The sequence below is a fragment of the Ambystoma mexicanum genome, chromosome 6q (assembly GCF_040938575.1).
Source record: "Ambystoma mexicanum isolate Mex_15411 chromosome 6q, UKY_AmexF1_1, whole genome shotgun sequence".
NCBI classification, from domain to species: domain Eukaryota; kingdom Metazoa; phylum Chordata; class Amphibia; order Caudata; family Ambystomatidae; genus Ambystoma; species Ambystoma mexicanum.
Genome location: NC_090937.1, coordinates 746,138,301 through 746,163,586, shown reverse-complemented (window position 1 = coordinate 746,163,586; position 25,286 = coordinate 746,138,301). Strand labels below are relative to the sequence as shown.

General features: G+C 45.0%; 1 protein-coding gene across 3 annotated transcripts in view; it reads left to right on the top strand.

Moving 5' to 3' along the window:
• LRBA (LPS responsive beige-like anchor protein) overlaps positions 1–25,286 on the top strand; it is a 3,444,508-nt gene that overhangs the window by 354,046 nt on the left and 3,065,176 nt on the right. For all 3 annotated transcript variants that reach the window (XM_069631262.1, XM_069631261.1, XM_069631263.1), the window contains exon 9: positions 2,908–3,054. In XM_069631262.1, coding sequence (XP_069487363.1) covers positions 2,908–3,054 — 147 coding nt within the window. The remainder of the gene's footprint in view (positions 1–2,907; positions 3,055–25,286) is intronic.

Sequence of the window (25,286 nt, the reverse complement as noted above, 5' to 3'; positions counted from 1 at the left end):
AAACATCTATGGAATAACAAAACCCTAGCAATTCAAGGAATAAACATTCGTTGCTGGGACGTTAAGGTGAGAACTTAATGCAACAAAACTCTTAAAATTCAGCTAAAGCCACCTTAATTTCACGTCCCCTGTTGTTCAGCCTATGACCACAATGAGGACATCCCTGATGACATGATCTATGACATCACTGATATCGATTACACCACTGATGACATCACTGTGTGTATGATGTATAACACCACTGATTGCATCTGTAATGGCATCTGACATAATATCATTCATGATTTGGCTAATAAAAGCTTTGGTTAACTAAAGAACAATTTGGGCGGTGGCCTTTGCCATGGCCAAGGCTGTGGACACAGTGCATGGCCGAAGGCCATGGTTAATAAGTGTTGTACAATATACAATAGGCACGCCAAAGGCTGTAGTCACTGGCCATGGCCTAAGGCCCCATATAGTCACCCCTTAATGTGTTACAATATATATAGTGTGCACGGCCGAAGGCTGGGACCACTGTCCATGGCTAGTGGTCGATGACTGTTGTAAGATATAGAGTCGCCATGGCTAGGGGTCTGTTGGTGTTTGAAAATAAACAGTGAGCAAGGCCGAAGGGCGTGTCCACTGCCCATGGATGAAGGCCATGGCTAGTGGCCCCTTAATGCATTTAACTATACAGTGGGCACGGCTAAAGGTCGTGGACCCTGGCCATAGCCGGTTAGTGTTGTAATCTAATCAGAAATTCTTTCAGTGATGTCATCTGTGATGTTGTCATTGTGGCCATAGGCTGCACAGCAGGGGGTGGCTAAGTTAAGGTGGCTTTAGCTGATTTTCAGGGGTTGTGTTGTGGTAAGTTCTTGCCTTAACGTCCCTGCAATTAAAGTTTTTTTCCTTGAAAATATATATCTCCTCTCTCAATGTGAGATGGTAAGATCTTCCATACTTTTCACTGCACTTTGTAATGTGATTTCGAGTTGATGTGGTGTAATGAATGGACTGTGGTGATGGGCATACCACTGCGTGGTACCACATAGATCAATATATTAATATGCTGTATAAAGTTGCCAAACGTATTTGAATGTTTAAAGTTTGATATTGCACATATTTTATATGTATATGTTGGGTCAGTCAAAAGATCAATATTTTCTTACGATTTAGGAGACAATTACATTCTGGATCCAAATAAGGCAGATTTTTTTAGGATGTTTTGGAGTGGCCTCCAATGGGAGAGACGAGGGGGCAATGCAGAGTTGAATTGTGGATTTTCACTCTCCCCAACTTTATCCTGCACTGGCAGGATTTTCTTTTCATTGGGAGCAGGGGTGTTGCTATGTCTGAAAAAGATCCGGGGCTACACTAAAGTTGGGAACGTCGGGACTCGGGGCTAGTAAGCCTTTTAGTTGTAGCCCCTGAGCTTTTACCCGGGGCTATAGCCCTCTAAGCCCCCCCCCCCTAGCAACACACACACACACACGCAACGCACGCACAGAGGCACGCACAGAGGCACGCGCACACACATCCGCAATTGCCATTTTTTGGGCCGCTAAGGAAGGGCCCCATCCGCCCCTGCCAGCACTCTTGTGGGGCACGGGGTTCTTCAGTCAATAGATCATGGGCAAAAGACTGGATACTGTGTTTCAACACATGCTAATGGGCCCTCTGTCTACACAGTACAAATCGCATCTGAAGAGGAAATCGTATCACTGTGTATTCTTGGCAAATGAAGAGTAACGTTACATAGATCTTGCTAGATTTGCTGTCAGAGAAAGAATAGTTTGGTCCTGTTTTTGGCCATTTTAAACTCAACCTTTTTAATTCGAACTTGCAACTGCCGCCATGTATTTTTTAAAAAATATTTATTCTTTTTCAAATCTATACATATTTGCAAAAATACAGAAAAATCAGACCAGTCAATAACTGATAATACAACTGCACCTAATACATAGCAATCGACAATCAAGTATTAATACAACACATCATAAAGAACACTAAAAAACGACCACCATGTTATAGCTTGGGTTGGAGAACACTTGACTAGCTATATCTATTTATACTGATAAACTTTTCATTGTTATTAGTTTCTCACTTTGAAGGCAAAATCCAAAGTGGCTTGCTGTGTTCAGTGCAGCAAATGAGGTCTGCCTGATCTATCAAAGACACATAGGGCCTCATTACGACCCTGGCCCTGACAGAATGAAGGAGGCCGGTACGGGACCAGCCCCTTTCATTCCGTCAGGGCTGATTACGAGGTTCCCTTTGCGGCACCCGGATCAGACGTCTGGTAAAACCAGACGTCTTTTCCGGGTTCTGCAAGGGTTTTTTTGGGAGGTAACAACGGGACACTTGTAATGTGCCTGTTGTTACCTCCCTCCCCATTCCCATTGAGCCCTATGGGGGCTCAAATCGGAATGGGGAATGGTTCCTGCAAGGAGGACTTACTGGGTCCTCCTATGTCGGAATGACCCGGTAAATCCCCATTGCAGGAACCTGGTAATGGAGCCCGGTTTGGAGGCAGCCATGGTGCTAATGGTACCATGGCTGCCTCCAAACTCGTAATGAGGCCCATAGTCCTTGAAAGAATCTCGATTTTTGTTTCCAGCAAAACCATGTAGCTTCTAGCCTGCCATCCAACAACCACATGACTGAATGTTGCTGCACCTGACCATTGCTAACAAATGCACCATGAAGGGTGCCTTTACACACCCAGGTTAACCACTAAATAATCTTCTGAAGATTGAACGTAGATCAGCCCTCTGTTCCTCAAGGAGAATAACAAACACACTAAAAAGGAACTTGGCATAAATCTTTAATAGATTTTTTTCACATTTCACTTTTGTCAATAAAGGATGCTTGATATGTAAACATATAATTCTCATTCTATTGATGTAAAATATATTTTTTCTTTTGTAGACTTTTGACAAATGCTTTCTTGGCTCATCGGAAACAGCCGATGCAAATAGAGTATTTTGTGGCCAGATGACTGCAGTCTATCTTTTCAGCGAAGCCCTCAATGCAGCTCAGATCTTTGCCATTTACCAGCTAGGTCCAGGATACAAGGTATGTGTAGTGGATTAAAGACCATTGGTGTTCCTTTCAATAATTGTTGATGTTACTATATTTTTTTTAAAAAAATAATTCCAATTGACTTTGCTCTTATTTAACTGATTGCTTTAATCTAGTGGACAAATTGAATACTGTAACATGAGTTTGAAAGTTTTACGTATCCGTGTTTCTTTACAGTGATGTATAATGAATTACACACAAACTCTTTAGGAGTTATGTCTATATTTTGTGGCAAGCTCTGTCGATTGGCACCAAAGTCCGCATTCAACTTAAACATAACTAGATGGTCAATATTGCCAACCCCGCAGAATATAGGTATGTGTGTTTTATATTTTTCGGAGACTTTTGAATCTGTTTAGACTTGCATGCTTTGCCCGGCTGCTTCCCTCCTCCGCTCTGCTACTTACCTCTTGTGCCCCGCTGCTTCCCTCGATCCCCACGATCTGCTGTTGGCTACGTAGAGACAGGGCATCTCTGTGCTACAGCTAGCAGTGCGCGTTCACTGGCCTCTTGCTATTGCTCTTTGTACAGCTGTCTGAGTCGGGTATGCAGCGGTCTGGCATCCGCTCGCTCAGCCGTGTGGGAGGCGCTGGATCTTGCTGCATCTTGGCTTCTGATGTGTCTCTAAAAGAAATATACACAGGCAAGTATCTGGATTGGAGGCAAGGCCCGAGTCAAATGTGGTTGCATAAAAACATGCTTGCACAAGGGGGAGGGGGGATTTGGGGTCTTCAACTGCCGCTGCTCGACTCAGGGGTAGGACTGGCTCTGGATTCCTCTTTGGTAGGTCTCCCACCTGCAGCTGAGGGGGGTTCCTGCCCCCTCATGTCAAGGCCAGATTACTGGACATCAGTGGTAACCTGTTTCCCCCTATCTGGGAAATTTGCTCATGACCGGAAAAGGGCCTCTCAATGTCGCTCAAACCCTCAAATGACATCTATTTGATCAGCCTGGATCCTTGTATGCCCAGAAATCAATCCTTGTCCCAAGAAAAAGATTCTGTGGGGCAATTATAGACACAAAAATAAAGATTGCTTAAAGAAGAAAGCACATGCACGTATGGAGCACATTCCTTTTTCTCAAGCCAAACAGTCATTGAGTGTGCACAGTAATGTAACTACTAGGAACTATGGCGTCCTGCATTTACCTCATTTCGTTTGCACTTTTGCACAAGAACCCTCTTCAGGAGTGGCTATGAAGTCAATGGTCACAAGCAAGAGGTGATTGGGCAATCCAGTGTTTGTTGCACAAAAGGTTGCAAAGCACTGAAGTGTTGGTCTCTTGCAAACATGTAAAAGGGACATCTTTTTTTTGTAGACCCTCCAGTGCAATTGACCATGACAGAGTCCTAGAAGTTGGGTTGGTAGGCTCACTGCCACTCACTCGCCATATAGAGGTCAATAAATCACCCACCAAATATGGCGTTGGTGCATAAAGAGACACATGTTCATTTAAGCTCAAAACATTCCAGGAGCACACATCTGCCATTTATCTACATTGGTATCCCAGTGTACCTTTTTGGTAGTGCAAGGGTCAGAGGTAAGGCTCCGACACAATGGTAGCATGTTTTTGGGCAGAAACTTTTATTATTCAAGAATGTGTTGGACAAAAATGCCTCTCTATCTCTAAAACTAGTAGAGGCTGCCCTGCCTCAAGGAAAACGCAGGAAATTGTTAGAATGTCCAAAACGATGATGTCTGTCACTGTCGTCTCTCAAAAAGCTTACTTCTGTCCCTAACACTAATAACTTAAACCAACTGTGCAAGGATGATCTGTTCCCGAAGTAAAGTGTTCTTTGTATATCCAACCAACAGAAAAGTTCCCAGTCTCTCGGTTAATCAAAAATGGTGAAAATAAATCTAAGGCTAGGGCTGCAATCCTTTCCCCTAGATGTTTTCTTTTGACTTTCTCTCCTTCTGTGCCTCTCAAATCTGTATATTTCTTTGTAAAGTCAATAGGGTAGTTCACAAGGATATGCTTCTTAGATTTCTGCTGTTTTATCCTAACAACTTGGCACACTCCTACCAAGCATAGGATTCCTTTTCACAAATTACTCTTCTCTCACTTTGGGTGCAGGTCCCAGACTTGCAGTACTCACTCCCACAGGCTCCCACTAACAACCCAGCATAAACTGCCACCTTACCCCCTCTTCGCTCAGTCACATATATAACCAAACCAACTCGCTGTGCCCCACTACCTAGTTTCTTCTCAACGCTATGTCCAAGGAAAAGAACCAGCAATGCTCCCACTTAAATCCTCGGGCGCAGTGGCAATCTCTGCCTATTCCCCCAAGCAACAGCCAACCTGTTTCTTGCTGGCACCCTACTAATCTAGGCGGTGGCCATGGCATAATTTCAACGGCAACCAGCAATACCAGCTTGCAACAGTATCCAGGCGTGCAAAACGAGGAACAGACTGCGGTCAGCCAGCGTCAACGTACAAGGTAGGCCCAATCACTGGTACTAATACCCACATTAAAATTCACCTCACCCTACTCCTCCACCACTTGCTATCATTACACCAGCCAGGCACATCTGTCGCACTCTGTAGTAAATCCGCTGTGAACACAAACTGTTTAAAAGCATATTGTATCCGAAACCCAGGCCTTTCTCTCCCATTATACAGGAATCTCAAATCTAGCTGTGTTCTCCCTATATCTGCCTATTGTATTATGAAACCTAGGCATTTCTCCCACTATACAGGAATCTCAAATCTAGGTGTGTTCCCCCTTGTGTGCCATTCTGCCAAACCCCAGGACTTCCCCACTAGTCTGGAACACCCAGCCTAGATAATGAAAGCAATTGCATTGAGCTAGGTTAATACCCTAGCTAAACATGAACCCACAGTCTAATTTCAGGAACTAGATCGAAGTATTGCGCTCAATTTTAGGTGTTTTTCCCACTGTCTAGGTATCACATAAACAGGTGCCTTTACACTTGCTGCTGTACCCTAATTTTGGGTGTTTTTCCCCACTGTCCAGGTGTTGCATACTAGATATTGTTGCATTTGCTAATGTGCCCTCTTTTTGGGTATTTTTCCCTACATCCAGGTATAAATCTAGGTGCTGTTGCACTCCATTTTAGGTGTTTTCCCACTGTCCAGGTATCACAAATCTTGTTGCATTAGCTACTGTGCCCCATTTTTAGAAATTACAAATCTAGGTGCGGTTGTTTTTACTACTACATCCCCAGTTTAGGTGTTTTTCACACTGTCCAGGTATCACAAATCTAGGTGCTGTTGCTTTTACTACTGTGCCCCCATTTTAGGTGCTTTTCTGCCATCCAGGTGTCACAACCCTCAGGACTCACTGAGTTTGCTATTGTACCCCAATTTTAGGCATCACAAATTGAAGTAGTTTCATTCACTACTGTCCCCCAGTTTAAAGTATCTCGAGTCTAGGCGTTGTTGCACTCTACCACACCGTCGCCCCCACTCCACCAAAATACCCCGGACCACACGGCTCGTTTCCTCCAGCAACCCACCAAGGCCCCAACCCCCCAGATCCCTATCCACAATGCTCCCTAACACGACCGATAATTCCAACCTGACAAAAACAGCGCCACATGCAGAAAATATCTTTGAACCAAACCCCACCACTCACCGCACTACCTCAAACCAGGGGTGCACTCTGGCACTCCAACCCCCAGACGGCCACCACAACACCTGCACCTCCCCCCATAAACCCCACGCCCAACTCCTCAGCCCTCGCAGATCCGCTTCCTTCACCTCTGCCCACATTGGCAAGAAACCCACTCAGCCCTAGATCCAACGCTCAAGCAAGAGGAGCACGCGGGCCCTCCTTACACAACTCCCTTGCCACCACCTTTTCATCAGCTCCTCTGCCCAGAATCCCACCCAGTATATCACCACCAACGCCCACATCCCACCACACGCCAGCCAGAACCCTACAGACCCCCCCCCCTCCACCCAAACACCAATCAATCTTCCAGGGAGAGGTCCATGTCCCTCCACTAACCCCACCATCACAGCCACCCTCCGACTCCAACCTGCCTCACCTCTCCATTTCCACACCTCCCACCCTGTGTGCCCCCAGCACACTCTACCCGCTCACACCGCCCAACCCCTCAAACTCCCCTCAGCCAAACCATCTTCGCTCTCCACCGGATGCTAAAATGCTCCAGCCAGCACCAGGAAAGCCAAACCACCTTCGCTCTCCACCGGCTATGCCCATGCCCCCCGACACCCCCCCCCCCCACACACACACACACACACACCCCCAGCATCCACTTGCCCGCCATCGCAAGACATTCCCCTTCAACCTCTTTTCCTTCTCTCAACATGGCACAGCTTGCTTTCTCTAGAACTATTGCCTCCTCCTCTTTCCCCTTCCACCATCCCACAAGCACTTGCACACCCCCAGCACCAAAACGGTCTAAATACATGGAAAATGTCCAGCCCCCACCCTCGACTCTATTTGCTTCTCCCCGCCTACATCAGTCCTCCTTCCCAACTACCCATAGCCCAGCCACCAGGAACTCCCCGCTAACAACTTCCAGATTGTCCCTCTTTGCACACGACCACTCTCCTACAACCTCTACACCTCCACTCCTGCAGCTCATCCACCAGCCTGCTGGTACCCACACACCATACCAACACCACCTACCACCCACCCACCCCCCTACATCCTTCCGCCTACCTCCATCGCATTCAAACCCACCACTGCACACTCTCTTCTAGCTCCAACCAAACCTCATTCCCTCTTCTCCCAACATACATCATCCCTGCCTATTCAAACTGTTGCACTCTCTCCTACCACCCAGCTTGGGACTGGTTCCAACCACTCCCCACCAGCCACCCAGTCCCACCAGGCTCATCCGCCCACTCAAATTGTTGGAACGTCCTCCATCCACCAAGTCACCTGCCTCTTATTCAATGCCCGCTCCGTGGCCAGAAACCAACATAGCATCTTTGACCTACTATCCTCTGATGACCCTGATCTCATCTTCATCACTGCAACATGATTTAAGGACAATTATAAACCAGTCGCACACAAAGCCTTCCCTCCCGACTACACCCTCATCACCCACAACAGCGGTGGCGGAATAGACATCCTCCACAAACCCTACATATCTATCCCCCTCACCGAAACCCAGCCATGCACAGCTAACTGCAAATTCCTAAACCGTAACATCTTTCTTCTCAAGCTCTCCGCTCATACACCTCCAACTCTCCGACGGTCTGATGCTTCTCCAAGCAGAGTGTAGGGGGCAGATCTATCTCCTCGGCTGGGGCCTCCCTCTGGGATAGCCTCCCTGCCTCTCTCAAACTTGGGCAGAACCACCTCCGGTTCCAGAAGCAACTCAAGACCTTCCTTTTCCCACCCTCTGAACTTGGGCCCAGGCTCCTGCATTTCTAGCTGCCCTTGCACTGCCTCCGGGCTCCCCAGCACCTAAGGGTCTGTATCTGCAACCCTACAGTCCCTTCTCTCTGCACTTATGAGCTGCCCGCTGGATGCGCTTGTGAGTTAACTGCACCTCTCCCTTCCCTCGGCACTTCTCCCCTTCCATCTTGCCTGCACTTGTGCAATCTGAATGAGACAAGGCCTAGTAAGATCGTTTTTTTTGTCCTCCCTCGTTTCCCCCTCCTTGTCTTGTCGCGCCTAGAAACTCTTGTGTAGAAGCGCGTAATAAATGCCACATCACATCATATATCATATCACATTGGTCAGACTCTCTCTGTTGCCCACTATCTCTCAAACTTTCCTTCTCCTCTACAGACCACTAGGATATGACAAAAAATTTTCCATCAATCTCTGCGACTCACTAGCTAGTATTCTGATCAACCTTCCTTCACTCACCCTACAAGGGGACTTCAGTATCTGGTTCGATATTCCCAACAACCCCATGACCCAACCTTTGGTTGACAGCCTAGAGGCACTCGACCTCTTCAGGCATACCACAGGCCCCACCCACACCGGAGGCCGCACCCATGACGCAATCTTCAGCTCCTCTGACCTTGTCTCAGTGCCCAGCCCTAAACCGCTCATCTGGACAGATCACTCAGCCCTACCGTTTTATATTCACACTCCTACCCCACCACACGCAGTCCTCCCCATCTTCCCTCTTGACCACAAATGCTGGAACAGGGTCAAAGAATTGCCTGACTTTGCCGAAGCCTTGCAACACTCACTCCCAACCTCGGATAGACCTCTACCTATCGAATCCTTGGACTCCTGGATCAACAACGCACTCCCCTCCCCCCATGTCACCCTCACGCCCCACTTGCACCCACAAAGGACCAACTCCCAAATGGCTCACGCCCCACCTGAAGCCCGTCAAAACCCGTAACCGCGCCCTTGAGCGCATATAGCCTGTCCGATATCACAGCGAGTAGAGCGCTCGCTTTGACATCTGTGCAGAGCCTGCTGATGCAGGATCGAATCCCTGCAGGGCCAAACTCAGCCTTTCATCCTTCTGAGGTCGATAAATGAGCACCACACACCATGGGTAATAGTCAAGTGCCTGACTTTGCCTGACCCTATTAATGGGTCACGTCAGTACAATGTGTGAAAGTTAATGGTGTTACTCTGTCACCCTCTTCCTTGGCCCAGTGTTTGTGTAAAAAGGTTGGGGGGGAGGGGGTGTTGGGATCTCAGAGTATCCTAAAGAATAGGATGGGTTGGATAAACAAAGTAGGGCGGAATACCGTGTCTCACCATCGGCTGTCTCACCCCCACTCCCCACAGACCCCTCACCCAGGTGATCCTCCCATACTGGTCCACCCAAGGAACTGGATCCAAAAGCGATGGCCGTGTCCTGGCCACCTGGATAACCCAGAGAACTTGCGGGTGAGACACCCTTTTGTTTATCACAGTGGGTGCTGTCGGGTAATCTGGAGAGTATGTGAGAGCAGGAGACTCATTATGTGTACAACTAGAACAAATTATTGTCATGAAGGTTAGCTGCATTCTTATAGCAGAGGTTTTCTGCGATGGGTCTTAGTGTATGATAGCAGATGCGTGCGGATTGGTGGCCATGCCTTCAGCTATGTTCTATAATCATGGAGTGTGATACGTACCAGTCTGTCAAGTCTAGTTTCTTGGTTTCGTAGACGCAGTGGAATTTAAAAGGGGTGAATTCAAAGCGTTCAGCTAAATTCTACACAGTGGCTATATTCAGAGCAGCTAACTATAACAGTGACTATACTAAAATATGCAGCTAAATATAATGGAGGATATGCTCAGACAAATGGATATAAATATAACAGAGTGGCTATACTCAAAATTCAGCTAAATATGATGTACTCAAAGACGCAGCTACATTTGACCGTGTTTATACAAAAAAATGCAGCCAAGTATGACAGAGGTTATACTCTTAATGCAGCTAAATATGACATGACACAGTGGATATACTCAAAAATAATCCAGCTAAATATAACAGTGGCTATAAACAGAAATCCAGGGGGGAAAAGCCAGGTCTTTAGGGCCCTCTGGAAGGTAAGGTGGTCCTCGATGCATCTGATGGATGCTAAGGGGAATTGAGTTCCAGATAGAGAGGACTTGGACAAAAGAGCACCCCTAATCTCGTCGATTTTGAAAGGAGGGGTCACAAGGAGTAGTGCAGTGCCTGAGCGCAGGTTTCTGATGGGTTGGTATCTGGTGAGTTTATGCTGAAGGTATTCTGGGTCTGTTTTGTGTAAGTCACAGTGGTGATGCACATGGCTTTGAAAGTGGCCCTTCATCCGTCAGAGAGACAGTGGAGGACACAGAGGGCAGGTTAGATGTGCTCCCTGGGGCCGAGGGACAACATGAGTCTGGCTGTGGTGTTTAGGACCCGCTGGAGCTTTCTGAGTTGGTAAGCATCAGCGTCCAGGTACAGGGAGTTTGCGTAATATAGGCATGAGGGCAATGGCAATGATTGCATCGACTCTGTGAGTGAAGGAGAGGTAGGGGAAGATGCGTTTGAGAATATGGAGGTGTAAATGGCAGGATTGGGTAGTGTTATTATGGGGTGTGAGGGTCAGGTTCGCATCTGCTGCATCCTAGGTTCTTTCCGGAGTTGGATGCGGTGGGAGGGGGACCTAAGGAAGACGGCCGAGGGGATGGGTTGGAGAAGAGGGCCGTCTTAACGCAGATCATGATTTGTGTGTTTCCAAGGTTGAGGAGGTGGTGCTTGGCCGTCCTCCAAATGTCGATGCCCGAGAGGCAGGAATTGGGGTGGGGGAGGGAGGCACACTTAGGAATCTTAAAGATGATCTGGGTGTCCTCAGCGTAGTTGTAGCAGGTAAGGCTGTGTCAGCAGATAATGGTGTGTAGGGGGCTCAGGTAGAGGCTGAAGAGTAGTGGCGAAAGTGAGGCACCCTGTGAGACTCCGTTGGAATATGTATGTTCATCTTTGACCACGTGCGGTACGTCCGGAGGGACACCAATCTATGCATTGTGGTTGGCATATGCCTATGCAGACATCCTTCACTAACCACCTGTGCGGAACAAATGTGCACATGCAGCATACATATATAATACTGTGCACCACAATAGGAAGTGTTAGTGTTAGAGTGTGCAAGGACTGAGAAGCGTTGCATTTTCTTTTTAGGAGAAACGATCGTTGGAATTCTTGTTTTGCATCACGGCACTGCGAGCTGAGAGGGGCTCTTGCCGGCTGTAGCTAGCTTCCTGGAGGAGGCGGAACTAGCCTGAAGTCACGTGATCTACTTCCCCTACTTAATGCTGAAACAACCACCCTTGCGGCGTTAAGCCCGGCGGGGTAAAGGGCGTTGGCTGTTGTGCAGCTGTTTGGTGCTGGAGGGTGCAATAAAAAGGTAATTGATTACTGATCTGTATTCAATACTCGTCCGAACCTATGGTTATTCAGGAGGCACAATTCTTGGTGCACCCGGGGCATCTTGACCTGCTTGGAAGAAAAGTGCCTCTATAATATCACCTGGATTGGGGGGCAGGCACATAAGAGGACTATATCAAGAACTATAAAAGAAAAGTGATATAGCTCAATAAGTGGAAAAGGGGAGGGACATCATTTAAAAAAAGCACTATATTTGAAAGTGATAATCAGAGAAAACTCGGTACAGAAAGAGCGTTAGCGGGAGACTGCGGGAGACCACTCATTTTGATCCTGTCCACAGATCTGTATGTAAGTATTCGTAAAGTTTAGAAAATCATCAGCAGCTACAGTTAGTGCTCAGTGTGAGCGGGAGACTGCGAGATATAGCGCCTTTGATCCCGTTCAAATTACAGACCACAGTACACTAGAACATTAAAGATCAAACTTTTTTATCATGAAATTACATAGCACTAAGGACTTGGAAAGAGAAGGGGACGGGTCATATCTGGGAGGCAGTCAGGAAATAGATATTCTTACCAACTCTCAAGAACATCAAAATATATACCCCCACAGTCCAAAACAAATTCAACCACAAGTGCATGCAGAGGAACCACCCGTCCACTTGTTAGATAGTCACAAAGAAAATAACCCATACACTGCAATTACAAATAATTGGAAACAAGGTTTACAATACACAATAACAACAAAAAGAATTCAATAGAAAATAGAAAATCACTTTGGAAAAAAAAGTCACAAAAGTCAGAGTGATGCGGATGGAGAATCGCTGATCTTATGGGAAGAACTGAGACAACCACAAATTCCATCTTCTAGCACGGAAATCCATTCCTCAACAACAAACATGGGGAGTAGAACCAGGTCATTAAGAGAGAAGGGAAATGTGGAAATACCGACTCGAGACCCTCAGCAGTCTAAAAACGTAAGATGTGATTTGGAAGAAAGAAGTGACATTGGCCAGCAATATGAACATAAGACAAGTTCAGAAACCAATACAGATACACTGAAAGCTCTAAATTTTGTAGTAAGTTCACTGGTATCCGTATTTGAAATGTTAAAATTGGAGGTACAAGTACAAAGTGGGTCACTTTTGGAGATATCAAAAGAAACAGCACTGTGATGCAGCCTTAGTGGGTTTGGTAACCGCAATTAACACTAATATGACCCTGCCGCTCAGTGATCTAAATTTGGAAATGGTGAAACAAGGTTTAGACATTACGTCAATACAACAAATTTTGAAGGAAAAAAATCAAATGTAGAAACAAAATAACAAGCTCCTGGGGGAGGTTCTTTCTCTGTTGAAAGGAAATGGAAAAATAAACCAAGAACAAGGTACCACAGAAATGATTCGAGAATACTCTTTAGATGATACACCATTATCCGATTCATTGCTGGAAGAATTTCAAAGATTGGCCAACATTGTTGAAGGAGAAATGGAGATTGAAGAAGCACAGCAAAAAATGCAGTCATATAATGTAAATGAGAAACAGAGCCATCCTGTGGATGGCAACAAGCCTGCGATCAGACATCAAGAGGCAGAAGAAAAGCTAGGAAATGAGTTATACGAAGAGAGAGACCAGCGACAGTGGATCTTAGAAAAAGGAAAAACCGAAAGAAAAAATTGAAAGAAAATAAGAACAATGGAAAACAAACAGAAAAAATATCCCCACAGATAATTTTTTAAAACCCAAACAGCTGCGAGAAACACGAAACATTAACAAATAATGAGATTGGTCGACAAACGCCATTGGGGAAAAATAGAATGATACAAGAGGAGAAAAGTCAGAAACAAACCAAAAATATCTTTGAAAGTATAGAAACAGGAAACGTAAAACATTGGAAGGAACTGCAGTAATCACAAAAGCAAGCATTGGTCTGCAAACAGAAAATAGGATAGAGGAAAGCGGAAACCTAAGGATAAAGGCAAAGGAGAGTATGCCGAGGAACAAAACAGAAATAGGAAAACTACAAGCAATGAAAGAACCAAATGAAGTGCCTCAACAAACTGCTGCAATAAAATGGGCTCCAATCTTTTTGAAAAAAGATCTCCAACATGGTAGAAAGAGCATTTCTCCAGAGAGTACTGAAATGGAACATAGCGGTTGTATGTTAAAAATTGCTCCAATCTTCGAGATGAGAAAACAGAAGACTACTAAAGAATCAAGTGCCCCAACATTGGATGTTACAACTCCCATCACTGTAAATGAAAGCGTATTAGACACTATACAAGAAAATTATATCCTTAATGGGGAGGGAAAATCGATCAATCTTGACAACCCAGGAAAACATGTGGATGGCGACTCGACCTCACAGTCTCTATCAAAAACCAGCGAAAGATCGGATCACCGTAATTTGAGAATCCACACCACTCCAAGAGTGCGGTTGAGACTGCGCTCTAATAGAGGGCACCATAAATCACTGAGCAGGGCTGTAATTTTGGGCCTGATGAAGAAAGTGGAAAATCTTCATTGTTTATCAACGGAAGATATAGAAAGCGTTAAATTCCCACTGTCACAAGACCGCTTTCTGGTGGAATTGGTATTCACCTCGGAGAGCGCGAAAAAAATTATGCTACAAGAATCAGAGGAGTTGGAGTCATACGGATTGGAACTCTCATGTAATGACTCGGAAATAAAAACCATTAGTAAAAAAAACAAGAATGCCTCGCTACCAATAAAAAAGGGAAGAGTCATTCTCAATGAACAGAACCGGACAAAAGAGGGTGCAAAAGAGATGGAATTGAGGACAAAGGAAGGCACCCTTTCACTCCTGCCAGAAATCCTAACGCAAGTGCTACAGAACCTAGGACTGGGAACACAGCATCTTTAGAAAATATGACCTAAATGTGTTCAGTTGGAACTCGAGGGGCTCCAGTGCTATAAGAGCAGAAGAAATGAGAGCACATCTATTTAATATGGGTGATGTTGTTTTATTACAAGAAACCTGGCTGGTAAATCCATTGAATATCGAAGGATATACAATCCTTTGCTTACCGGCTGCACAAAAGTCATTGGGACGACCATCAGGTGGTTTGCTGACAGCATTGAAAAATCATATCTTTACCAATATAGTAGAAATAGGGAAAAACACATTAGGTTTCCATGCATGTAGAGCAAATATAAACTTACAAGGGAAACCCTCAATTTTGGTTTTGATAAATATTTACTGGAACCCCGCCAGTACGTACGAAACTGGACATTTTTTTGGAAAATCTAGGTCTATTATTGGAAGCGGTTAAGGTGGATTCAGCTACCAGTAATATCATTTTAGCAGGAGATTTTAATGTCAACTGTTTGGTTGTTCAAAAATATGAGGCAAAAAAATCGAATGCCGAAAAAACAAGCAGGGTAAAATGTGGCAAGATTTTATGGAATGTTGGGATCTTAGAATGATAAATTGCTCGCAAGAGAGCAACCAAGGTGTATACAAAAAATGGCACATAGGGAAGTCATCTTCTGCAATAGATTTAATCTTTGTTTCTAAAAATCTGAATGCCGTACCCCTCACCCTCAATTTAAAACAAGACTGGGCCAGAGACCATTCCAGACTGGAATTAACATTCCAAAATATCTTAAGAGTAAGAATAGAAATTCAGGATCTAGAAAGTAAAAATGGGAAAATTAGACTAAGGAAATATAAGAACGCAGATCTCAAACTTAATAGGCAGCTAAAAGAGGTCCCCGAGTCATTTTGGAAACTGGAAAGTGATCCAATAAGATTTAGTAAATTTATTTGGGAAACGTTGGTACCTGAAGAATTAACAGGGAGGGTGAAGCAAAAGCATCTCCACGCCTTTGATGAAAAAACACAAAGGAGAAAAAGAGAACATAGAAAAGTATTGCGAGAAATCAGATAAAAGGGGTATACGGAAGATCAACTAAAAATAGAACTAAAAAAGGAAAAAATTAATTGTAAATCATGGTCAATCTCGCAAAAGGAAATACGTATCCAAATAGATGGGGAATATGTCCTCAACATATCAAGAGATAATAATAGCAAGAATTTTTGGGAAACATTAAGCCAATTTGAGGGGGGAGCAGGTGACTCGCTCTGTAATTTGGTCTCTGAGAAAGATTGGGTTGATCATTTTACAGAGACCTATAAAAGTCAAAGCAACGGTCTCTTTACGATTAATCCAGATATTCCAAGGCCTCAGGATTAAATGGTCCGATTTATCAGACATTGAAGGGATAACCAAAACTTTGGTCGGAATTACTATCTTGTCTCTACAGGGGAATCATCCGAAAACGGGTATTTCCGATCTCTTGGAAAGCGGCATTAGTAATACCAATTTTTAAAAAAGGTGATCGTCGAGTGGCTACCAACTATAGGCCAATAGCATTGCTAGATATCGAAAGCAAAATATTCATGACTCTTATTAAATCATATTCTGCCATGGGTAGAAGAGCATGAAATCCTATCACGGTACCAGACGGGATTTCGGAAGGGTCATTCGACATCGGTAAATGGTTTAATTTTGAACATCTTGAGTGAACAAACGGGGAAAAAAACTCTTCCATTGTATAGAGCATGGATAGATTTATCTAGCGCATTCAATCGGGTAGAACAAGCACTACTTTGGCAAAAACTGCAGAAGTGGGGAATGCCAGAATCATTATCAATTTTAGTAGAACTACATAAAGCTACAAATCTAACAGTTCGATTAGACGAAATGGGTCGTTTGTCCAAATTTGTAGATGTAAATAGAGGGGTTAGACAAGGGTGCCTAGGAGCACCTCTTTTCTTTAACCTGTTTTTGGCAGACATGGGATTGTTTCTACGGTCATCTGCGTTGGCTAGTCCGACCTTAAATGGGAGAAAGATATGTTGGCTGGCCTACGCAGATGACATAGTACTCCTTGAACAGCAATTGGTTTACAACGTCTGCTAACAAGACTCAATGAGTATGTGGAAATAAACAGACTAACAATGAATTCTAGTAAGTCAAATATCTTAATATTCAAACACCCAATGACAAAAAATAAATAAGAGTTGGAAATTGGGAGGCCAATGCATCAGAGTTGTAGAAGCGATAAAATACTTGAGCTATAATGTATATGCCTATCCAGCCCAATATAAAATACACTCTGATGTTATGGATAAGACAATCCAAGCCGGCTCTCAAATGGTTAAATTGAACTACAAATTTTGTAAATTTTTCGATCCACCCATTGGTAAAATACTACTTAGCAAAAATAGTACCAGTGTTACTCTATGGACTGGAAGCCAAACCGGGTCTTTGGGCAACTAACTGGGAACTAATTGAAGGTCGTCTTTGGAATAGAGCCTTGGGTCTTCCAAACTGTACCTCTATGAAATGCTTGAGGTTTGAGTTGGGCTTAGTCACTGAAGATCATGGCAGATTGGAAACTGATTTCCCTTTTTCGAGATATAGTGACAGGAAAAAAACCCACCATGTATGGAGACCTGGGGGCTGATAAATTACAGGGCAAATCGCCCCTCTTGAACTTTCTTGGGGGCAAAGTAATGAAAATACTGACTAAAATAGATCTGGATATAGAAATCTTGATTCAAAACCCTCTTTACATTAAAAAAAAGATGGAACAGTTGGACTGGATTGAAACAATAGAAACAGTTAGACTGGACTCCATTCAAAGCGCTTTTCTGAGGGGGGAGAAGAAACTCTGTTGCTCATCGGGTTATCTAATGAAATTCCCTGACAGAAAACTGCGTTCAAATATTTTAAGAATGAGACTAAATATAATCCATTGTGGGGCAATTTTAGAGAGACGAAAACAAGGGATAAAAGCAAAAAACTGTTCTCTCTGTGAAAACCCTGCCAAACAAACGCTAAAACATCTGCTTATGGACTCTGAAGGTACATGGATCCATCGCTTACATTTATTCAGAAATTTTGTGCGCAGGGAAGAAGATATTATATCTGATTTTCTGTGGGAAAGACTAATCTCTGGCACAAATGCTGCACTATTATCGGCAGCTATACAGGTGTTAATAAATTGTGAAATAGATATTTAAAATGGTTATTTTGTGAAACCAGATTGATGAAATTCAGATTTCGAGGTTATTAGTGTAAGAGGCAGGGTTTGGCGAGAGAAAGAAACTTGTATATTTTACAGATTATATTTTGGAAGCTGCTATTGATTTGGTTTATATAATTTTGTAAAGGCGTGTACAGCCAAAAACAAATAAAAATAAAAAAATAGGAAGTGTTAGGCAAGTTTATTTTATTTTTTGTGTATGCTTTCCCTCCGTAGACCACTGTGGGAACCCGTAACTGTTAGCTGCTGTGTTGAACACAAGCTGACTTTTGGAGGCAAGTAAAGCCTTTTGCTTTACTTACCTTGCTTAGCTCATCAGTTTCGAGTGCACTGATTAGTCCCTATAGCTATCAGTGCCGGGTGAAATGCCCAGTTTGTTTTGCACTGCACACATCACCTTACAGGTGTAGTGAGGATACTTTGTATCCCTTTCCTTTTTTTTTTTTAGTAACTTTTTTGTTACTTGCATGCTGTGTCCAAGACAGACTAGTGACGGTGGGCATTTTTCAACCAGGTTTTCCGACATTTTGCCGAAGACCTAAATAAATATAATTGTATTTGTATACCTTCTGCCTAACGTTTGTAAAAAATAAAATGCTGTGTGTGCGCACTTAAAGGCACCCTTCATCACTCTCACACCCTCCTAAGCCTTCCTGCACAATCGGACTACCTTGATAGTTTGGCTAGACACTGTCTTTCCCTGGTCACCAGAATAGGGTGGCCTATCAGAATATATAAAGAGGGCTGATTCTGAAACTTCATAAAATCCATCTCAACATGCAGGAAGAACAAGCATAAAATAAATGCACATGGGCAAGCATTCTGCATAGAATAACAGGGAGCGCAACAGTTAAAGGCAACAGGCACGTATAAATGTAGGTGTGTAATGGTCGAATACCGTTGGGCCCTATATGCCCAGACGCCACACACAACCATGATGCACAGATAATGTTATGTTAAAAATTAACATACATTTATAACGTACAGTGACGTGACTTATTTATTTGGATTTGTAGAGCGCGCTACAGCCATCGAGACGCTATAGCAGAGCTTAAGGAGGCTTACTTGACGGTTACAATAAAGCCACCCAGTGAGAACTTGTTAATATTACAGAATCACATGTTACAGAACACAACAGGTTACATCAAACAAAGAGGTTCGTTTTGAACTTAGTAAACAATGCACACATGATGGATGCTCGAAAATGAACAGATGTGTAGCTCTGAAGTGTGGCATAGCTGATGCCTACATATAAGATACACATGCACCGTATGCAATACAATCATATACCATGTTTGCGATTAATGCAAGTATAAGTCACACACTGAAGCAACACAAACAATACACCCATACTTGACGCTCTGAATGCGTGTAAACACAATCTGAAGCACATGCTCCAAATGCCTATAACGTGCATACAAAACAGCGCACAGACTTTACCTTTGTGAAACTAAAATTTCTCCATCTTGGGCTCTGGCATGGATTCCCATGCTCATGAATAGTCCCCGTTGTCAGGCGGGGAATCCTCTGTAAAAGAAAAAACCTTTGCACTTTCACTTACAAACTGTATTTCTCGTTTAAACCAATCACTGTCCTCTGGGTCATACTGCCCCCATCCAATGACAGTCCTCTCCCTAAGCCCTTCCTCTTGTAGCCATCTTTAGATTTCTACTGCACGCTTCAGTGTAGAGTCCTCGAGTTTGCTCTGCGTGCTACTTGTACCTTTTTAGCGTGTTTGACGGAAAAAGGTTCTATTTTTGTTCCAAAAGAGCATGTGTGCTCTTTTCTCCTTCTGCCGACAGCGGGGACCGTGGCTTAACGCTAAGGCCTCTGCCCCGAGCAGGGTCATACCTCAACCAGGAACGGCCGGTCCGAGGAGCGGTCTTTTAAGTCGTTTGAGGGTGCCTTATCCGGGTGGACCCAAGACAAGGCCAAGAACCGCAAGTACAAGTCCACCAGGGTCGCCGCAAGCGGGTGCCAAGGTGGATAGGGCGCAATCAACATCACCCTCCATTGCCAGCCGGCAATCAAGCTCCCCCTCAGAAAGGAAATCTACCCCGGCTAAACTGCGAGAGAAGTCCAAGAAGCCGCAGACGGAGGAGTAGAAGGCCGAACTGCCCAAGCAGGTACAATCGGCACAGGCTAACACTTTGTCACAATAGACTTGGTGACAGCTGCTCTGATGACGGCTAAGGGGGTTGACCCTGTGAAGGTAGCCCCCGCAGCATAGAAGGGATCCTTGCCCCTTAGGCGCAACACCGCCGCAAACTTTGGCAAAGTCTGCTGGCTCGCCAGACGCTGGGGGAAACCAGCTCAGACCCCGATTCAGGCCCCACATGGTGGGAAAAAAAGAGGGGGGGGCAAGGAGACCCCGAAGCAGCCATGGCACAAGCCATGGAGGTCTCATCCACAGACCACTAGGACCAGGAGTCCTTGCACGCGGTCCACAAGGATGTGGAAGAGGACGACAGCGCGGGCCTTGTTTTCCAATCCCACCAGCTCAGCCAAGGGATGCGTCTCTGGGCATTCTGTCAGCCCTTTATACCTTGGTGGTGGAGATCCAGAAGAGGATGCCACCTATCCTGGTTCAGTGGTCCCATAAGCCCCCGTTAAGCCTCCAACGAAGAAGAGGAAGTTTGTTTGTTTGTTTATTTAGTATAGCGCAAAACCAAACCCAAAGGGTAGCTGGGCGCAGACAATACAAGGATACTTGAGAACTTGGTTGCAGGAAAATACAGTTATACAGTTCAAATTAGAAACAAGGTGCATGTACAATCAAGTGCGAAAATACAGTTAAAGCTAGTTGACCAGAAACCAATTAATCTAGTTACAATCATCAGGGGTCTCTAGAGCAAGTGGCAGTGGGGAGGTCGAGCTAAGTGTCATTGGAACGTATCCAGGTGAGGACTTTCCGCCTGAAGCTAGGGTAGGGTTGGTCCATTCTGAGATGAAGAGAGAGTCTGTTCCAAGTTTGAGCAGCTATGACCGGAAAGCTGGAGCCGCCAGCTGTGCTCTTTTGTATCTGGGCACCACTAAAGTATAGGCATTGGTCATTCTAGTGGGACGGTTTGAGATGCTCTTGTTGACTCTCTTTACCAGGTAGGGGAGAGCTATGTTAAGACATTTAGAGGTGAGGGAGAGGGTTTTGAGGGCAATCCTGTCTTTGATTTTTAGCCAATGGATATTTTTTCTGGAGGTGGAGATATGCGCTCTATTAGGAATAATTAAAGCTACTCTAATAGCGTTATTTTGGAGAGTTTGGAGTTTATCAAGGATATACTTGTTAGATCCTGCATATAGAGCATTACAGTAATCCAGCTTGGATATGATGAGTGCATTAGCTAGTGTAATGCAGCTAGTTTCAGTTAGAAATGGTCTACATGCTCGGATCAATTTGCAAGTATATGCAGTGGAAGATGCTAGTGAGTTACTTTGTTTCTTGAAGGTGAGCGCTGGGTCGAGATAGACCCCGAGGGTTTTGACTGCAGGCATCACTTTGATGACATTATTGTCGATGTTGAATGAGGCATAGTTCGGGTTGAGTTTTTTGATGGCCAACTCTGAGCCGAGGATCAGTAACTCAGTTTTGTCGTCATTCAAGCAGAGGCCGTGAGATGCCATTCATGCCTGAATGAGGAGATATATCTTATTTACTAAGGCCGTGTCATCCAAGAAGTTGCCCGATAGGGGGATAAGGATCTGAGTGTCATCTGCGTAATTAGTGTAGAGGACACCCAGTCTGTCCAACTTGTCAAACAAAGGTTTAGTAAAGATGTTATACATCGTCTGAGATGCACATGATCCTTGAGGGACACCGCATGAAACTTGTGTGTGATCAGCGGCTGCTAGGGGGGAGAAGACTGTCATTGTCCCTTTTGCAAGCAAGGATTGTACCTAAGTTATGGCATCACTTGAAAAATGAGTGGCGGAACTGAGGTGATTGCATAAGACTGCGTGATCTACCAAGTCGAAGGCCGCAGATAGGTCAAGGAGGAGTAGCATAACTGATTTGCCATTGTCCTTCAACTCGTCAATTTGGGTCTTAAGGCCAATCAGGGCTGTTTCAGTACCATGAAGGGGACGGAAGCCAGATTGACGTGAGCCTAGTAAATTGTTAGTTTCTAGGTAGTCCTGAATTTGCAGGTAAGCTACTCTGTCAATTATTTTAAGCAGAAATGGGACGGTGGTGATGGGTCTGTAATTTGTCGGTATTGCGGGATCAAGTGTTTGTTTTTTTAAGCAAGGGAAGCACCCAAGATTGTTTTAGGTTATTAGGCACGAGGTTAGACTTAAAGGATGCATTGATGAGTTTAGAGATGAAGGGGGCTAGGTCTCTAGCTGCATCTTTTATAATTTGGGCAGGGCAATTATCTCCTTTGCAGTGGATGGCTTTAGAGATAGTATGATTTTTTCTGTCTCTAATATAGTTATTTGTCTGAAGCTAAATGGGTGAGGAGTGTTAGGCTAGTTTAGAGGAAGCTGTGACTGAGGTGTAGACTCTGTTGGCAGGAGCAGGGAAGCTTTTTTATTGGCAATTTTGTTTGGAGCAAACTAATTTTACCCGCCGGGCATTTTGTATATTAGTGCACCAGAGTTTATTTTTAGGAATGTTATCAGTCGGGGGTATGGGTGATTCCATTTCACGGAGGATGGAGAATAGTTCCTTGGTATCTGATTTAGCCTTAGATATTCTATAATTAAAGTGCTTATGATTTCATCAGATGCCCCCATTTCAGCCTCCACATCCACGTTGGGCCCCTTCTCCCCGAGCAGAACCTGGTATGGGTATGGGGACGGATACGGTTACGACTGCAGACAACGATATCGTTGCAACGGGCAGTGAGAGTCTGCATTTGGATGCGCCACCTAGAGCGTCTCCACCAGACGAGGTGGGGTCATTCCACTCCATGATTGCCAGAGCCTCCAAGGTTTTTCAGCTTGTACCTGAAGAAACCAGGAAGGATGATTTCTTGTACCAGAGGCGCGAGTCCAGGAGGAAGACCATCATGGCAGTGCCCCTTCTGGACGACATGTGGGAAGATGGCTTGGCCCTCATTAAGAACCCTTGCACAGGTCCAGCCAAATGGGATAGACTGGAAGAAGTAGTATTGGGTACCGGACTCTGCACCAAAGTGCCTGAGGTTGCAACCATCGCCAGATTCAGTGGTATCAATGGCCGCTGTTAGGCAGAAACCTGTGCAGTTCCCTTTGGGAACACTGCAAAAGATTTGGGACTACAGGTGTTAGCAGTAAACCCACTTGGTAGCAGTCTGTACCACCCAGATTTACCTGGTAGCTGTGGCTGAGCAGTCAGACTTCCCTCAAGAAGAGTTAGGCAGTATGCAAAGTATACACAATAGGCACTCAGATACAATAATACAAACAAACACTGACCAGAGCTTTGGTATCAAAGTATATAATTATTTATTTAAAAACACACTGTTTGAAACACTCCAGCCCTCTTATTGTAAAACAATCTAAACACAGTTACTATTATAATATATACAACCCTTATTCCTTATCAGACAAGTCTTAGTTAACACCACTTATTTCCATACAGAGGTGAGCGCTTAACTATAGATGGCACTCCAATAAGTTTATGAAGAAGGGAGGGAAAAAGACGGAATATGGAAAGGTACACCACTCTAAGCTTTAGGAACACTATTAGCAAGGCAGAAGAGCAAAAGTCACTTGTGAGCCAAAGTCCATAGGCTGGGCCCACTCTTAGAGAGAGCAGAGCACAAATGCGCCCAAGATCACAGTTACACTAGGCTTTGAAAGTCTTGCAGAGAGTTCGAAAAGAGTTTAGAGAGGCTCAGAAAAGTTTAGCCAGGGTGTCCCAGGCTAACCCAGGTTCGAAAGCCGGGGGCTAAATCTACCCCGTACAGTCGGTGGCAAGGGAAGCCAGGCGGGACACAGTACCTTAAATCGGAAGGATCCTCCAGCGGTGGCAGTTGTTCCTGGCAGCGGGTGCAAGTCTCGTCGTCGTCCAGGGTAAGAGAAGATCTCGACTTGGAGGAAAGATGAAGGTCGTTGCACTACCAAGGAAGAAACCAGCCGCAGAGTTTTCCGGTTAAAGGTATTACCCTTTATTTCACGGTTGTGGTAAAACGTGGTATCCCGGTTGCCGGGGTGCTTGGCACAGGCAAGGTGGCCACGAGATGCGTCAGGAAGGCGAAAAGACGGTGAAACTGGTTATCCCCACCAGTCAAAGGAAGACTCTCCGGCGGGAGATCTCCTCTGTCGTTGGGAAAAGGGGTGAGATGGTCCAGCAGGGCTCCACCGGTGGTGTCGTGGCAGGTCGGCTCAACTTCTCCCTCGTCGGATTCTTGGGTCCTGTGGCGACTTCTGAAGTTCCAGTCCCCAAAGCCCTGCTTTTATGCAGAAAACCCCCATTCACTCAGCCTAGCTGTCACTCAAACATGCTAAGTGGTGAGCCGGCCGGCTCACCACTTGGGCCAATCAGGACGGAGTGCGACTTGAGTTGCCTAGGCAACTCAGCCCAGGGTGCCTAAATCCCCCTCCACCCCTCCTAAGTACCCCAGACAGAGTGGCACCACTTTGGAGGGCTTCTGTGGAGAAGCCCGCCAAAAAGTGGAACAAAGGGCTCGACTTGGGTTGGAGTCACAGAAGAGAACACAAACGCCATTTTAGAACAGAGTTTTGGCAAAAAAAAAACAACCGGAGAATTAGTAATAAATAAATAGGCGGTATGTTCGAGGCTATCGTAATTAAATAAAGATAGTAGCCTCGAACAATGGGAAAATCCCATAGAGAAATATTTACGGTTGAATATAAAAAGTAGTATCCACTGCCACCAGCCAAAACTCGATCAGAGGGGACGGAGACGTGCCCCCTCGACTAACAGACCCCGGGGCAATCGAATTGCCCCAGCCAGTACGTCCACAATATGATGGTTTGTACTGGTTCTGTTCAGAATTCAAGACTAGTAAAGTCAATGATGACTTTACATGCCCTGGGAGACAGTAGTCAGTCCCAGGGTATGGAGTCTATACTGGGGGTCACTATGACACCCCTGTATTACTGCACTGAGGGTGCTGTGTAACACACATCACAAAAACACATGAAGCCCTATGGAGTAAAAGACCCCATAGCCCATTAAACACATCTAGAGTCAAAGAAACACACTCAATCATGCCCGAGATTGAGGGTAAAAGAGTGTCACTCTTGGCAGGAGAAAAAAATAAACCCCAAAAATCCAGCAAAGCTGCTGGGGGGACTCACTAGGTTAGGAAATTCAGCCTAAACAGAGAATTCTCCCTAACAGCCGCTAGGAAACTGTCAGCTAACCCATTATCATCGTCTTCTGTCCTCCCGGACAGCGAGGGGAAGAAGTTGGACGCCATGGGAAGGAAGGTGATTTACACTTTGG